This window comes from Bufo bufo, chromosome 6 (genome assembly GCF_905171765.1).
Source record: "Bufo bufo chromosome 6, aBufBuf1.1, whole genome shotgun sequence".
In the NCBI taxonomy this organism is placed as follows: domain Eukaryota; kingdom Metazoa; phylum Chordata; class Amphibia; order Anura; family Bufonidae; genus Bufo; species Bufo bufo.
Genome location: NC_053394.1, coordinates 35079046 through 35097370, shown reverse-complemented (window position 1 = coordinate 35097370; position 18325 = coordinate 35079046). Strand labels below are relative to the sequence as shown.

General features: G+C 45.0%; 1 protein-coding gene across 3 annotated transcripts in view; it reads right to left on the bottom strand.

Annotated features, from left to right (window-relative positions):
- The window catches only part of R3HCC1L (R3H domain and coiled-coil containing 1 like), a 46944-nt gene that overhangs the window by 7227 nt on the left and 21392 nt on the right, over window positions 1-18325 (bottom strand). For 2 of the 3 annotated variants that reach the window (XM_040437096.1, XM_040437095.1), the window contains exons 2-6: window positions 15228-16963; window positions 13781-13962; window positions 11757-11827; window positions 10887-10982; window positions 5848-5988 (exon numbers count right to left, since the gene is read on the bottom strand). In XM_040437096.1, the coding sequence (XP_040293030.1) occupies window positions 5848-5988; window positions 10887-10982; window positions 11757-11827; window positions 13781-13962; window positions 15228-16934 (2197 nt within the window). In that variant the 5' untranslated portion in view covers window positions 16935-16963. Of the gene's footprint in view, window positions 1-5824; window positions 5989-10886; window positions 10983-11756; window positions 11828-13780; window positions 13963-15227; window positions 16964-18325 lie in introns of those variants that run through there. The other variant, XM_040437097.1, reaches the window with a different exon arrangement.

Below are 18325 nucleotides of genomic sequence, written 5' to 3'. Positions count from 1 at the left end.
AGCTCCCAGTAGATGCTGAAGACGGACTATCCTTACCAAAGCTCAGTTAAAAGGTTTGCTAAGCAGACTCTTTACAGCCTGTAAAATGAAACAACTTTCTAATAAAAGTGTGTTACAAATTTTTTCAAAACTCCTGTCCTGTAAAAATATTACAGTTACGATTTAAACACTTCAGGCAAAACTGCTAAATTGTGTTATGATTATTGCAGGGCCAATTTAACATGCTGCACTAGGCATTGGGCTCAGTTTACATAAACATCAGATTTTTCCACAGGGCTCTAGTCACCCGACAGATGACAATTCTTTTTAGCATCCTTTAGGCGGATATACCTTTCATTTTTTGGTGTACAGAATAGCATAGTAGACTATGCTACATTATACAGCGGCTTGCATATGTGCGGCCATTGTGCAGCCATGCAAACCTCCGCTTGTGGGTGCTGCAGACAGATAGCGGCACTATTTTGGGTATCCAAGTGTGTCAACGACATCCACAGCAAACACTGGCAATGCCTCTGAAGAGGACGCCCCCGATTTAAAAAAGGGTGGGCCTTAACCCCTTAAGGACATAGGACGTACCGGTACGCCCTATTTCCCGAGTCCTTAAGGACCAAGGACGTACCGGTACGTCCTGACTTAAAATCTGTATTCCGGCACCCCAGGGGTTAATCGGAACGGGATTTCGGCTGAAATCATTCAGCCGGCATCCCGTAACAATGCAGGGGGGGGTCATTTGACCCCCCCGTATCAGCGATCGCAGCAAACCGCAGGTCAATTCAGACCTGCGGTTTGCTGCGCTTTTTGCAGTTTCTGATCCCCGCGGGCCCTGACCGCGGGGATCAGAAACTTTAGAGTGGCTAAAATCTATATTTTTCACCCCCCCTGCACCCCTGCACGATTTTATGCCGGCGGGTGGTGCGGGAGGCGGGCGGTGCGGCAGGCGGGATCGCGATCCCCCGCCCGCCTCCCCATGAACGATCGTTGGCTTCTAGTGGGTTATACCAGGGTGCCAGCACATTGCTGGCACCCTGGTATAAACGGCTGACATCTGTGCAGATGTCAGCCGTTTAACCCTTTCCATACCGCGGTCCGTACGGACCGCTGTATGGAAAAAGTTAACTGTCATCGGTCAGGGAGCTCCCTCCCTCTCCATCGGGGGGCTGCTGTGCCTTTGCAGCCCCCCGATGGAGAGGGAGAGAGCCCCCCGACAGCCCCCAGAGAGCCCCCCTCAGCTCGTGCTTACCCTTCCCCGTCTGTGAAGTTCTGAGCAGACGGGGAAGGTTCCCATGGCAACAGGACGCCTGCTCAGGCGTCCTGCTGTCCATGGTGCTGAACAGATCTGTGCTAAAAGCATAGATCTGTTCAGTGTAAGTAAAATACAGTACAGAACAATATATATTGTACTGTACTGTATTATACAGACATCAGACCCACTGGATCTTCAAGAACCAAGTGGGTCTGGGTCACAAAAATGTAAAAAAAAGTGAAAAAAGTTAAGAAAAAAAAAAACATTTATCACTGAATAAAAATGAAAAAAATAAAATACACTACACATATTAGGTATCGCCGCGTCCGTAACGACCTGATCTATAAAACGGTCATGTTACTTTCCCCGCACGGTGAACGCCATAAAAATAAAAAAATAAAAACTATGAGAAAATTGAAATTTTGCCCACCTTACTTCCCAAAAAAGGTAATAAAAGTGATCAAAAAAGTTGCATGTACGCCAAAATAGTACCAATCAAACCGTCATCTCATCCCGCAAAAAATGAGACCCTGAAAAAACTATGGCTCTTAGACTATGGAAACACTAAAACATGATTTTTTTTGTTTCAAAAATGAAATCATTGTGTAAAACTTACATAAATAAAAAAAAAAGTATACATATTAGGTATCGCCGCGTCCGTATCGACCTGCTCTATAAAAATATCACATGACCTAACCCCTCAGGTGACCACCGTAAAAAAATAAAAACAAAAACGGTGTAAAAAAAGCCATTTTTTGCCATCTTACGTCACAAAAAGTGTAATAGCGAGCGATCAAAAAGTCATATGCACCCCAAAATAGTGCCAATCAAACAGTCATCTCATCCCGCAAAAAATGAGACCCTACTCAAGATAATCGCCCAAAAACTGAAAAAACTATGGCTCTCAGACTATGGAGACACTAAAACATTTTTTGGGTTTTAAAAATGAAGTTATTGTATAAAACTTACATAAATAAAAAAAAAATAGTATACATATTAGGTATCGCCGCGTCCGTGACAACCTGCTCTATAAAATTACCACATGATAAAACCTGTCAGATGAATGTTGTAAATAACAAAAAAAAAAAACGTGCCAAAAAAACTATTTCTTGTTACCTTGCTGCACAAAAAGTGTAATATAGAGCAACCAAAAATCATATGTACCCTAAACTAGTACCAACAAAACTGCCACCCTATCCCATAGTTTCTAAAATGGAGTCACTTTTTTGGAGTTTCTACTCTAGGGGTGCATCAGGGGGGCTTCAAATGGGACATGGTGTAAAAAAAAAAAAAAACAGTCCAGCAAAATCTGCCTTCCAAAAACCGTATGGCATTCCTTTCCTTCTGCGCCCTGCCGTGTGCCCGTACAGCGGTTTACGACCACATATGGGGTGTTTCTGTAAACTACAGAATAAGGGCCATAAATAATGAGTTTTGTTTGGCTGTTAACCCTTGCTTTGTAACTGGAAAAAAAATATTAAAATGGAAAATCTGCCAAAAATGTAAAATTTTGAAATTGTGTCTCTATTTTCCATTAAATCTTGTGCAACACCTAAAGGGTTAACAAAGTTTGTAAAATCAGTTTTGAATAGCTTGAGGGGTGTAGTTTCTTAGATGGGGTCACTTTTAGGGAGTTTCTCCTCTAGGGGTGCATCAGGGGGGCTTCAAATGGGACATGGTGTCAAAAAACCAGTCCATAAAAACCAGCCTTCCAAAAACCATACGGCGCACCTTTCACTCTACGCCCTACTGTGTGGCCGTACAGTAGTTTACGGCCACATATTGGGTGTTTCTGTAAACGGCAGAGTCAGGGCAATAAAGATACAATCTTGTTTGGCTGTTAACCCTTGCTTTGTTAGTGGAAAAAATGGGTTAAAATTAAAAATTAGACAAAAAAAATGAAATTCTCAAATTTCCTCCCCATTTGCCAATAACTCTTGTGCAACACCTAAAGGGTTAACAATGTATGCAAAAATCAGTTTTGAATACCTTGAGGGGTGTAGTTTCTTAGATGGGGTCATTTTTGGGTGGTTTCTATTATGTAAGCCTCGCAAAGTGACTTCAGACCTGAACTGGTCCCTAAAAATTGAGTTTTTGTAAATTTCTGAAAAATTTCAAGATTTGCTTCTAAACTTCTAAGCCTTGTAACATCCCCAAAAAATAAAATATCATTCCCAAAACAATTCAAAACATGAAGTAGACATATGGGGAATGTAAAGTCATCACAATTTTTTGAGGTATTACTATGTATTACAGAAGTAGAGGAAACTGAAACTTAGAAATTTGCAAATTTTTCCAAATTTTTGGTAAATTAGGTATTTTTTTGTGCAAAAAAAATATTTTTTTTGACTTCATTTTACCAGTGTCATGAAGTACAATATGTGACGAAAAAACAATCTCAGAACGGCCTGGATAAGTCAAAGCGTTTTAAAGTTATCAGCACTTAAAGTGACACTGGTCAGATTTGCAAAAAATGGCCTGGTCCTTAAGGTGAAAATGAGCCCGGTCCTTAAGGGGTTAAAGGGGTTGATCACTTTGGACAATCTCTTTACGTTAGAATGGTCAAGCAAAAATAAGTGAATGGCGGGAATTTCCTCTGATGGGATACTGAGAGATCAGCTGTACTGTGTGGGGAACCTGGCGTTGAGTATTAAATTCTTTTACAACTTCACCATAGGAGGCTCTCCAGCCGTTTCAACCTGAGGCTCTCCAGCTGTTTCAAAACTACAACTTCGTTTTACGGAATTTGGAATTTGACTGTGAAAATGAAAATTTCTTCCAATAAAATGTTGCTTTAGCCGCAAATTTTTCATTTTCACAAGGTGTAACTGTAGAAAAAGCACCCCATAATATGTTAACCATTTTCTCCTGAATACGAAAAAAATAAATAAATATATGTCTGTTTTGGCATCGTTTTTACAGCATTCACCTGAGGGGCATATAATATGATATTTTTATAGAGCAGGTTGTTATGGACGCGGTGATACCCAATGTGTCTATTATTTTTTTTTTTTACGTTTTACACAGTGAAAGACTTTTTGAACAGAATAAAATCTTGTTTTTGTGTTGCCATTTTCTGAGACCCCTATTTGTTTTATTTTTTGGGCCATTGTCTTAGGTAGGGGCTTTTTGCGGGATGCGATGATGGTTTGATTGGTACCATTTTGGGGAACATAAGACTTTTTGATCGCTTGGTATCACACTTTTTGTGAGGCAAGGTGTCCAGAAAATGGCTTTTTTGGCACAGTTTTTATTCATTTATTTTTTTACAGCGTTTACCCGACGGGGTGGATCATGTGATATTTTTATAGAACCAGTCGATACTGACACGGCGATAACTAATATGTCTTCTTTTCTCTTTTTCCCTATTTAAAAAAAAATAAAATTAAACTTTATTTTGGGAAAGGAACGTTTTTTTTTTTATACATTTTTTTAACTGGGGATCGACCAATTAATCGGAAGTACTGATATTATCGGTCGATATTCAGGATTTTGTACATTATCGGTATCTGCATCTAACCTTGCTGATATACCGATAATGTGTATAAAGCGAATACTAGTGAGCGCTTCCATTATGGAAGCACGCACTAGTATGCATCGGGTGCCAGGAGCGGTGAAGAAGCGCAGCAAGCGCTTCCGAAACTTACCGTCCCTGGTCTTCTTTGATGGGTTCCGCTCTGCACTGTCCTGACCTCGTACAGTGCCAGGACGTAGTGCGCGCACTATGACCTGACGCTGCACGCTGTCAGGTGACAGTGCAGCGCGGGCCGGAGAACACAGGGGAGCCAAACGCCGGACCTGGAGATGAAGAGGAGCCGCGGCGCAGGAGAGGTGAGTTTTTTTATTTATCTGAGGTCGGATAGGTGTTAATAAAAGGGCTGATCTGAGGTCTGATAGGGGTTAATAAAGTCAGTGAGGAGGGGGGGGGATGGTGTGGAAATTGGCATTTGGCACTAGTATATTATAAATGTAAATTATAAATTGACTACCAACTAAGGGCTTTATTAATTTATAATTACATTTATAATATACTAGTGCCAAATGCAAATTTCCACCACCTCAGTGACTACCAACTAATATAATATATATTATGAGATTGTAATGCATTTGCTGTAAGTGTATTACACTTCCGCCAGCTTGCCTGTGAGATCCAGGGGGCTGGATCTCACAAGCATACAGGGAAGGCATCGGGCTGCTGTCCAAGCCATCGGATCCCCGTCACAGCAGCGTGGGGACCCAATGGGTGCGCCCTCCCTGCACAGACATCGCACGTGCCGTGGTCAGCGCTGACCGCAGCACATCTAGGGTTGTAGGGCTGTACATAGATCAATTATGTAATGGCTTCACTCTTTTTAATGGATGCCTCTTTAAATAAACCCCATTGTCTTTATGTCACTCTGAACCTGATTGCAAAGCGACAGAAATGTCACGATCCCACTAGTAAGCCTTGCTCATCTCCAGCCGGAGAAGGAGACGAGATAAGTACTCGCGCGCATGCAGCGAGAAGATTGTGCCACTTAATACAGTTTGATAGCGTTCGCAGCTGCTAACAACAAAGTCCCACCGAACAGAAGACGCTGCTCAATCTAATTGCTTCCTCTCACCTCTGGCTTCCTTGAGTTTCTTGCGCTCAGCCTCCCTTTCGGCTTTGCTCTGGGTACTTCGTACTCCCAAGGCACTAATCACCAGTCTCCTTGCAAGAACCGCAGACGTTTCTGGGCGGTCTTTAGCGGGCTGCAGAAAGTCTAAGTCACACAAGAACAAAAGAAGAAATAAAAAGTACAGGGTTTCATACAATAACCACATCGAAAGAGCTGCAAATGTCTCCATCCCCTCCGGAGCTCAGATCCTTATTCTCCCCAACTCAGATTTCCTGACCAATAAAAAAGACTTGTTGCGCAAATTACTGTGACACTTAAGATAATTGCAGATGGAATGCGCGCCGGTTAATGAAAACCGCTGTATATATGGATGCCACGATAATATGAATGATAATTGGGTCAAGCCCAGGGCACAAAGGACTAATAAAAGATAAGAAAAAATGTGACCTGATAATTTATGGAAGAAAAAAAAAAAAAATTTCTTTTGCTCAACTTCACAATCATTCTTTGTAATGTTCCAGTGCATCTAAAATAGAGAAAGTCTCATTTAAAAATACCCTTATATTTTGTGCCTATGAAGAAATAGGTCTCCATGGTAACAGACTACAACCTAACCTTTGTAGTCTGATCTTGCAGTCACACTCCCCTTACTTACTGCCAATATAGGGTTGGTAGATTAAATGGATAGTTCCACCGTAGACATATATGGCATTGCATACGATAAGCCAAATATGTCTGACAGATGTGTTTTCCACATCTGGGACCCATATCTGTCCCGGGGGGGGGGTTTCCCCAATTCCTGGCCCGTCTATGGAAGCGGACACCGAGTAGTGAATTGAGAGGCGGCTGTTCACATCTGCACCTTCTTCATTCACTTCTATTGGAGTCATCTTCTGTGACTACCAGAGAAGTAAGCAGAGACATCCACATGTATGAGCAGCCAACTCTCCATTCGCTCATCACCTGGACTTCATGGCCACCTCACCAGGAAGTGCTCTGAAGATAGGTGGGACCTGCATCCATCAGACATTTAAAGCACATCTGGGGATATCATATAAAAGGTCTAATATGGAAAACACCCTTTTAAAGTAAGCAAAAAGATAAAAGGGAATAGGATTACAGGATCTGACTTCCCAGGCTGGTTTGTAGTCTGTTACCATGGAGACATATGATCCTATACCACCTGAATTCTCAAAACAGTAAGAGATTTCTGATCACTCTAGTTGCACAGTTCTTCCATTTCTCATTTTAGATGCAAAAGTGGACGTTTCCCCTTGAATAAAGAAGAACAATCTCCAAATTCTGTTTTGCCTGAGGGCTGAACAATGGGTGATATTCTAACTTAAAATGTTAAATAGGACAAACATGGTCATAGATGGGCAAACATGGCGCCCACTCGCACGTGCAGCGGGCGTAACGGCTGGCGGGTCTGTGCTGTTTCAAACACAGAGACCTGAGGCTGATTACAGCGACTGGAAATAACGTGATTGCGGTAATTAAAGCCTTTGGATGCCGTGATCAAGTGAGATCACGGCATCTAAAGGGTGTAAAACCAGGATCTCACGCTAATTGATTTAAATCTGCTGGGTCTCACTCAAGAGAGCAAGGGCATTTAATCTGCAAGTCTTAAATGAATTTTTAACTATTTAGATGTAAAAACCTCTACATATGTGGTATCGTTGTAATCGTACTGACCCAGGGAATGAAGGGCACAGGTCAGTTTTGCCGCAAACGGAACGGCGTTGGAACAAAACCAGTAAAACTGTGGAGGAATTGCGTTTTTTTCCAAATCCACCCCATTTGGAATTCCCCCCCCCCCACTTCCTACTACATTGTATGCCGTATTAAATGGTGGCATTAGAAAGTACAACTTGTCCCGCAAAAAATAAGCCCTCGTACAGCTATGTAAACCGAAAAAAATAAAAATAAGTTATGGCTCAAGAAGACAGGGAAGAAGAATGAAAACGAAAAAACCTCTGGTATCCTAAGGGTTTAGGAACTTTGCTAAAATATTTTTTACACAGATGCTAAAGCTGGCCATACACGCTAATGTCCTCTGAACCAGCCAACCATCTAATGGGGGGGCGGGGTGGGGTCTCTGGACTAGTTAATAACAGGAGAGAAAAGGATCAGGCAGTAGGATTTCAACATACCTGATCCTATCATTTTTGAGTAGCGATCTCTGGCAGTAGCTCTCCCCATACAGAACACATGGATGCTCAATGAAGCATGTAAGTGTACGGAGGTGGTCAGGGGAGGCAGATGTCAGCTAAACATCTAGTAATAAACTCCCACCCAGATGTAAGTAGCCTCAGTTGTGACCCCGAATTTATCCAAATCTAATCTCAAAGCATAAAGCAGGGGGAAATAAAAGAAAAGCCCCCAGTAAATGCAGAAGAAGATATTTTCCACATAAGATTTCTAAGCATGAGGACTGTCTGAGGAGTGTAAGTCATCGCCAGACATCTTCACCCAATGTTCAACGGGCGGTGAGGAGAATGCACGAATTCTGCTGCTGACACTTCCATAGGGCAGCGTTCCCTCAGCACGGGACACAGTCAGGTCAAGATCACTGGTCCACGGAAACAACTTTAGTTCTTGAAAGCGAGAAAATTCTGAACCCCGGGAGAATTCCGGCTCATTCCTCGGCGTGATGTTCCCCTTTGCTGCTGCTAAAAGCTTGGACATTAAATGGTCTACCTGGGACGAGCAGAATCACTCTATAATTTCATAAATACCTATCAGACAATCTGGAGGTTCATTCACATTATGCTGTGGAATAAAGGGGGGTTTGTCATCAGGAAATTCACTGCTATACCGGGCACAATGCCTTGTAGGGCTAGCTCAGCTGAACGTAATGAGGACTTTTAAGTCATATGCAGTTTGAGCAATTAAGTGCACTGAGAGCGTGCCCTCTGGATAGGTCATCAGTATCTGATCGGTGGAGGTCCGCTGATCAGCTGTTTAAGAAGACACCAGTGCTCGCAGCGCTGCGGCCGTCTCTCAGCTCACTTGAACGGCCTAGGCCACGTGACTGATGAACTTGACGTTGCATGGCCTAGACTAAGCTGCAAGAAGACCGCGGACCTACTGCACTTCTCAGGGTTGGTAGGGGTCCCAGCAGCTGGACTCCTAATGATCATAAAGTGAGGGCATAGCCTAACAGTATGCCATCACTTGCTGCAAACACAACTTTAAGGCTAGGGCTAAACAGCGACATGTGACGTGCTGCGACTGCAACACGACAGCCGCAAAAAAAATCCATCCAGGATAAATTTTTGTCCGACTGTCATGTCGCAGTGCAACACCATAGACTAGCATTACAAAATAGGTCGTGGGACATTGGTGCAACATCAATGTCACGCGACACATGTTGCAGTGTAGCCCTAGCCTAAGGCGACAATGCATCCCTACACATGTGCACTCATCACTGGAGAAGCTTTACCACAAGGAAGCGGTACCATCCAATGGTCAATTATTCAAACATTTCCAGGAGGAACAACAGAGGAACGACACAGATTTGTAAGAAAAGATGCTCCTGACTTCTTATATGATGGGGAAGTCATGTATTGACTAGATTAGAGTGAGAGATCTGCCCACGGTCTAACGAGTAGCGATTTCTCGCCTGCGCCAATGGTTTCTGCAAAAAGCATGAGCCAGCTACTGCCGGAGGCACATCTGACTGCTGCATGTAACCACGCAGATAACCTACACTCTGCACCAACCTCCATTATCCTTCAAAGTAATCACTACTGTACTCGGTATATTCTAGGGAGCCGTTTCCAGCGCCTTTCCAAGGACGGACTGGTGAAGGACCCGTCCTGCAGTCTTCAAGGTGTTCCCTCCGGGGCGACTTGTCATTTAGCGACTATTGGACTTTTGCCTTTACACCCCTTGTGCTATTGAACCCGCCAAGGTCATTCCTTCCTTTTAGCAGCGATAATGCAAACAAGACCTGCAATCCTGTCTGTATCGATTCCAGCCCTTTATTAATATTGAATGGACTTTGTAAGGAGCGTAAATATATGTAAATATAGTCATGGCTGCCTTTCTGCAGGCTGCTGCAATTAAAATAAATTTAAAAAAAAAAAAATCTATGAAAACGAATATTTAGAGACATGGCAAGTGATTATAGGGCCATGGCTTCAAGGCTGCAAAATATAAACCGGAGCCCCCAAACCCTATCCAACTGCATATACAAGAGATACCTGGGATCTATAAAAACCCAGCAAGTGTAACGTACAATATTCCTATATAGGGGCGGTGGGTCTGATACTGCAGCTCAGCCCCGTTCACTTAAATGCTGCAATACCAGACACAGCCTATAGACAAGAGGGGCGCTGTCTATAGAAAAGTCAGATATTGTTTTCTAATTTAATATGTTGCATCCAATTAACCATCACAACTTTCTCTGGCAGAGTCTCGGCCTCCCTGCTCTTACAGTAAAGAACCCTTTCGATGGATAGAATATTTTCCTCAACACACAGTGGATGTCCGGCAGTATATTGGCCGTCAAAATTCGTGTCAGAAACCTAATCGACCCGATTATAGAGAATGGGATCAGTCAGGCACCAACGGTGCCAGATCCAGTGATTCCGATATTCTGTTCTTACCCCGGAATACCGGAAATTGGCAGCATGCGTGGAGCTAGCCTTAGACAATGTTCACGTGAATGGTGTTAACATGAAGCCGGAAAAAAAATCTGTGCACATTTTATGGCTTTCTGCTGATTTCACTCGTCATTAGGAAGGGTAATGAAATCCATGTGTCTGGCCTGGGGTGTTTAAAGGGGTATTCCCACCTCAAACGGTTTAAGTTGCCTTGCACAGCGGGTGTCCAAGAGCGCTGCTCTGCAGTGGAAAAGCAGTGAAGGGGCTGCAGCGCTGATTCATTGCCCCTTCGTGCTCAGGATCAGAGGTCTCCCATGAGGTGATGGCACATGCTAGTTATATGCCACCACTTGCTGAGATGGGAATACCCCTTTAATCCGCAGATGGCTTTACAGCGGCTATAAGAATGAACGGAGAGGCGCTCCATCTTACCGGAACAGGTCCGAGCTTTAGTCCTGGAGGCTCGGGTGGCTTGGGACAATGGTCTGACCTTCACCAATGGGTTCTTGCTGGACAACGCGTCACGAGCTGAAGGAAAAAACATCCATTCATCATCGGTATCTCACCGCCATCACTGTCTGCATTCTTACCGATGATCTTAGTGCATGTCATGGATTTTTAATTTTTATTTTTTTGTGCATCTGGACGGGGGGAATTCTTTAGACTTTGTCGTGGGGACAAGGGATCAGGCATGCTGAAATCCAACAATGCACTTGTTATATTACGATAGAATAGGCTCTCATTATGTAACCAACCAGCAATGAACAGAGACCCAGGATATGGGAAAAGGATAATCAGGAAGGAGATGAGATCGAAAAAGGCAATTTTTTTCCCCCAAAAACAGCGCCATGCCTATGCGGTGGTATAACAGCTCAGCCCCATTTACTTCAATGGAGCTGAGCTGCAATACCAGACACATACACAGATGGGTGTGGCGCTGTTTCTCCAAAAAAAAGAGCCATGTTTTTCTAACCCTGGAGAATCCCTTTTAAGGAACAATACAAAGGCAGCATGCGGAGACAGCCTCTGCAAATTCGGAATGTCCTGGACCAGAAATGGGTGGGATTAACATAATCCCCACCCATAAGTGGGTGGTCCCAGGTGGGGTAAGGTGGTAGATTTCCTGATTTTACCAACTAAAACATTGGTAGCATATGTCCTATAAATTCATTTTCGGCTGAGTGGTGTCTGTGGAATACAGATGGCAAAAAACGGACACACGGACCAAACACAGATTTTCTAGGGACGTCAAACGGACATGGAAATGTCATTGAGGCGTAATAAGAAGGCAGGTTCTCATACCTGTGATAGGACTGGCGAACACTCCGAGGGCGTGAGTATCATCAACCCACTTGACGTCAAAACCTTTTTTCCTGCAAAACAATAAGACGTACAAATGCACAAGTCACACAGAAAGCAGCAGAAAGGAATGACACATATACGCCATTACCAGGGGCAGTATATACAGTCTGGCTATTGTGCCTAGTCGCTATATACACTGCCCTGCAATTTAAAGGGGTTATCTCACCTCCAATGTGGGACCTGCCCCTATCTCTAGAACGGAGATCCCAAAGTGAACAGGAGTGCACCACACATTCACATCTGCCCTCCATTTATTTCTTTGGGAGTGCTGAATATAGCCAAGCACTGGCTTTGGGAACCCGCACATATGTCTACAATGGGGGCTCCCCCAAAGTGAATAAGAGTGCAGCGTGCGTGCCACCCTCAATTCATTTCTATAGGAAAATAGGTGGTGTGATGGCTCGGCTATTTCAGGCAGTCCCATAGAGGTGAATGGAATGGGGTCCACGCGTGCGCAGTGTGCTCTCCATTCATTTCTATGGGACTTGGGAAAATAGTCGGCCATTTTCAGAACTCCCACAGAAGTGAATGAAAGGCACGCTGTGCATGCATGGTGAGCTCCCGTTCACTTTGGGGGCCCAGTTCTAGAGATATGTGCGGGTCCCAGGGGTGACATTGGTGGCATAGCCTAATGATATGTCACAAATGTCTGAGATGACACAACCCCTTTAAGTGGGACCTGTCCCCTCTCCTGACAGGTCAGTTTTAGTAACTACATGCATTCCCCATGTAACACAAATTCTGGAGCACCTATTCTAATGACAATGCTGTGCCATTCCTGTATTATTCCTGCTATAAGTCTGCAGTAAAGGTACTGCTGGGTGTTACCGGTAGAAGGTGTGTCTGACTCTGTCCAATCATTGCTGCTAGTGTCAGAATGTGCAGGGACCCCCCCCCCCCCCAACTGGTAACACCCTTCTGTACCTTTACTGCAAGCTGCTGACAATTCATTCATAGCTTCTTGCAGGTATAAAAGAGTAACGGCAGAATATATAGTCATAGGAATAGATGCTCCAGACTTGTTATTACATAGAGAATGCAAGCAGTTACTAAAACAAACATGTCTGAAGAGGTGACAGCTCCTCTTTAAGTCGTTCTATCAAGAGGTTAAAAGTTCTACTTTCTATATAGCATTTCCTGGAAAAGCTGGATGATTACCAACATGGCTGCTAGTAGCCTGCACAATGAATAACCAAGGATCATCACCCAGCTTTCCAGGTTACAGGGCAAAAAAAATAATAATCTGCTTATTCCTCCAGTGATGAGAGTGGAACACGCATGACATTATAAATTAGGCCTCATGCACATGACCGTTGTGTGTTTTGCGGTCCGCAAATTGTGGATCCTCAAAACACGGATGGCGTCCATGTGCGTTCCGCAATTTTTCGGAACGGCACGGGCAGCCATTGATATAACTGCCTATTCTTGTCCGCAAAACGGACAAGAATAGGACAGGTTATATTTTTTTGAGGACCACGGAACGGAGCAACGGATGCGGACAGCACACGGAGTGCTGTCCGCATCTTTTGCGGACCCATTGAAGTGAATGGGTCCGCATCCAAGCCGCCAAAACGGTGGCTCGGATGCGGACCAAAACAACGGTCGTGGGCATGAAGCCTTAGGCAGATTTGCTGTTCAGTAGCCTGTAAAGCCTGAGTGACCATCACTATTAGAGCTGTAATGTTGGCAGAAGGACTGTCACCCAGCTTTCCCAGAGTCAGATATGTTTAAAATAAAGTGATCTTGTTTATTGGCTATAGAGTAAATCATCAAACCAACATTACAGACAAAGGGTGAGCAACAAGCGGAACTCCAGCTGCTGTGAAACTATAACTCCCAATATGATCCGTTGCTCAGCGGTTCACAGAACTCCCTTAGAAGTGAATGGAGCATGCTGGGAATTGTAGTTTCACAACAGCTGGAGTGCCGGAGGTCGTCGACCCCTGTTAGGGAATAAGACTCACTGGTAACTGGCAAAGGTGCGGAGTAAATCCTCGGTCTTAAATTCGGCAGGGAAGTCGTAGATCTCGATGACATGTGACAGCTCCAGATCATCCATGTCAGACTCTTTAGGCTCATAGTCGTAGTAGTTGTATCGGGACTTCTTAGGGCTGTCTCCTTCTCCTCCTCCTCCTCTCGAGGTCAGCTAGACGAAACGCAAGAGACATCATCATATCTTTAGTATATAGCGTGGCTCTGAAATGCGCAGTCACAACAAACAGCATGCATCCAAAAAGGGGTTAATCAGAAAACCATATGCAAAGCTCCAAATCCTATCTTCACATAGCCATAGCATTAAAGGGGTTTTCTGGTACTTAAAGGGTCTTGTATGGCATATGTCTGCGATACGGGCCCCGTTTCTAGGATCTCCACCTAACTCCAAAACAGGGCCTTGCTATATCCATCAGCACCGCAGACTTTGAATGGAGCAGCACCGTGCATGTTTGACCACCGCTGCATTCAAATTTCCCCGCTTTGAGGATGTGCAATGGTGGTGGGGCTCAGGATCCGCTTCCTAGTGATCATATATTTATCACCTATCCCATTTTTTCCTGGGATAACCCTTATAAAGTGCAAGCAGATAACAGTCATGCGACGCTCCTCTTCTGAGAACCCTGCTTCTGCAGACGTCACGGGTTCCTGGCCTATGGATGGCACATCGCTTCCCCTGCTGATGGGTCCAGAACTATAGTAGGCGGATTCAGGAGTTTGCACATTTGTCAGGGAGATTAATTGTTCTTGCCCTGCCCAATGCAGAAGCGATGTCCCCGTCCCATAGACCAGACCAGAAACCTGGCAAACAACATGACCGAGCAGCCAGACGACGCAACTTCAAGATGCAAGTCTATCAGAATCCTTCTTCCACAGGCAAGATAAGACTAATAAAAAAGTGGGTTTGTGGGCCTGCTGGGTCCCAGAAAACCCCCTTTGAATAAATGCTTCTATCAAGCACGACCACCACTGTTGGATTGCAGGGTGGTCGTAATCCCTGGATAATACAACCGAAAAATGAATGAAGCCAGCAAATGAAGCAATATGGACAATCACAATACATTAGTAAGTGTCTTGTATTAACTTTCTCTACATGATAAAACCCCTTTAACAGCCATACAAATGATAACATTCTGTCTGTCTGCACTCACCACTACGGGAAGCTTATAAGCTACAGTTCAGTTGGAGCTGTATAACTGCGTAGGCAGTGTGCTCCCCCTAGTGGTGGCTCCAGACAGCGAGGACTGAGCGGCTTTGTGAAATAAAGCAGGGGACTGGTGCTCTGGACCAGCAATTGTGAAATATGGCTAAAAATTCACATCAGTTCTTTGACTGACAGCAGTCTGTTGGTTAAAAGAATATGAGCTCCTGACCTCAAGTCAATGAAAATAAGCTGAATCCCAACAATCAGAATATTACCTCTTGGTTATGGTGGGGGTCAACACACTCTCCGTCATCATTAAAGAGAGAATCCCAGCCCTCTTCTTCCGCGGTACTCGCTGCACATGGAGCCGCTTTATCAGTGGTTTCCAAAGAGGCCACACATTGGTCTGTACGCCCTTCCAGTTCACAGTCAGTTCCAGTCAATGAATTACGTTCCTTCAGGTCAACCGAACAGTCCAAGACTACCTCGCTAGCAGGGCACATACCCGGCTCGGCATGACCTTCCTTCTGACAAGGCTCTGCTTGCTTTGAAGGTGCCTCAAGAGCCTCCACCTTCACCCCTGCTGGTAAAGAGTCCCCACTTTCCATGGTGGGCGCCTTCTCTACAGCATCTAGGCTCGCCAGTGCAGGACCAATGACCTCTGTGTCCGCTGCTATAGTATCGGGCTCTGGACTGGCTGGTTCGGACATCACCAGAGCCTCCGACGATACTTGAGGTAGCACCGCTATTACTGGATCAGGTTGTATTTCTAGAGTCTCCCCCTCATCACTACTTTGCTGATCTAAACTGGGTTCTGCCACCTCGATGATGCTTTCGAAATCTATGGTGCCACCCCTATCCTCTAGTTCTGAAGAATCTAAATAAGAACATATATCAACCTCCTGAACCTCCTGCTCCCCATACGTTTCACTTACACCTTGCAGCACTGGCGATATAGAAGTATGCACACCATCTAGTCCAGCTCCGGCGCTCTCAGATGGGCATGCTTTTAGATCAGCCGGTGGCTCATCTTCAGCGCCGCTGCTGGGCTCGGAGGCGGTGTCTTCCTCCTCTAAGACGTGCTCTCCTATTACAGGAGCAGGATCGAATTCTCTTTCTGTAACATTTTCATGCAGGGGTGCATTAACAGTGTTATCTGCATTGCTTTCTAAGACTGTAAGCTGTCCAGATGGGGCTTTAGTAGCGTCACCTACAGAGATTACTTCCGCACTGTCTGCGCCGGCACTTTGCCGTACGGTCGCACTTTCTAGATTCTCTACTTTGCATTCCCAGCTGTTCTCTACAGTATTAGACGGTAAACCTAAATTGGCCTGATGACATACACACTGCTCTGCGCTGCTGGATAACCTGGCTACGTCTGGCGGAAACCTGTCCTCGTTTCTTCTTAAAGGACCTGCACAGCATTCCGGTTTCCCAGAAGAGCACTTTCGCTTGGCTTGTGCTTTCCTTCTGACCCTGTCCCATTCTGCCCATGTCTCCTCGGACGTAATTCTTTTAAAGTCGTACTGTTTTCTGGGAGGATGGCTGGCAGAGGTGGCCCGGGCGTGAAAAGGTCTGGTCTCGTGTGATGAGCGACTAACCGCGGCAGAAGAATCGATGTGCGAAGAGGACACGCGGCTTTCCACCGAGCTCGTCGTCTTCTCCTTAACGGTTAGGCTATTAAATTCTTTGCATAATGAATCACTTTCAGCCTTTTCTGTCCCTTGGGCTCCATGCTCGGACTGCTTCCTGGGATCGGGCGATCTGGAGAACCTGCTATCTTGGCGGTCTCCGTGCTCCCGGCCGGCGGGATTCCAGTTCTCAGTGGCATTCCTGTATTGGTACTGGTTAGGGGTCTTACTTGAAGAGGCACCCAATGGGTTTTCAGTGCTGGCGGGTCCATTGTCTGCTGTTGGCCGTCGAGCCTTTGGAACGTACAAGGCTTTATCGGGCCTTCGATGTCGAGGTCGGAACGGATCCATCCTATCCTGTGCGTCCTGAGATGAAGTATCTGTGCAAAGATAAAAAAAACAAAAAATATACATTAGGTATTTTACCAGGACTAACCTGTTTGTTTTTTTTACTTTTGCTCAAAAATGTTGGTGACACGAAGCATTCAAACAAGTTTTACCTTCACGACAACTGTTGTCCATACGTCTTGGGAATATGGACGTCAGAAACTAACCCTCCAAATATTCGCTGTTTCAGTGAGGCACGATTCTGTTTTTATCACAAACCTGAATGCTATATTAGGCCACCCCTACGGGCAGGGCTAATAGCAGACCCAATGAACACTGCTGGAGCTCAGCATCCACTGAAGCCAGGCTCCACTGTAATGGCTGAGATCAGAAGAAACTCTGATCCCGGCTGTCAACACCCCTCTATCCTACAGTATAGCGACCGCGGCATCTAGGCAGCTCCCTCTGTCTCCCCTGCAAAAGCAACCGTAGGGTCCTAATAGGGCTGTCTGGGACTATATTAGGGCTGTCAGTCTTGCTATAATGCATTGATATGAAAAGATCAAATGATTGCATAGTGTCGTCCTCATAGTGGATGGAGAGACAGGTTGAGTATGCCCACTGGCATACATTTTCTACGGGACTGTAATAAAAATAATAATGAATATAATATAACAATATAACTAAATAATAATACAATTTAAAGTGAGTTTTGTGGTAGTAGAATGCCGATAGTATCCAATCATTGGGGGTCTGATTCCCGGCACCCCTCCTCCACCCTGATTAGCAGTGGTGCTCTGGCGAGTACTGTGGCCTCCTCTCAGCACACCGCCATACAATGTATAGAGGCGTTAACTGGTATTGCAGCTCAGGCCTATTTACTTGAATGGGACTGAGCTGCACACAGGCTGATGAACGTCACTGGCCTAGGAAGATGGCATGGCGTACAGCTGATCTGCGAGGGTGCCGGGGGTAAGAAGACTGCCACCAAATCAGATACGGATGACCTATCCTGATGATAGGCCATCAATAGTGAACTCCTGGGAAAACCCTTTAAGTCGCTGCATTCTAATAAACCATTTATTTTTTATTTTTCTGTTGACGTGGCCGTATGTTGGCTTGTTTTAGTGGGAGATGAAAGCGAGATGAGAGATTTCGTTGGTACCATTTTGGGGACATGGGACTTACTGAATAACTGTATTGCGCATGGCAAGGGCTGCATGTTTATATTTTCACACTGCTAGGCAGAGGCTTCCGCCTAGGGATGTGGCCGGTGACATCACCAGCATTGATGGGCGGCTTTAGCGATGCCCTAGCCATTTCAAAGGGCTAAAGACCACCCATTAGCCCCGACGACGTCACCGGTATCACTGCTGGGCGGAAGCCTCCACCTAGCAGTCCCTATGGAGCCTGCT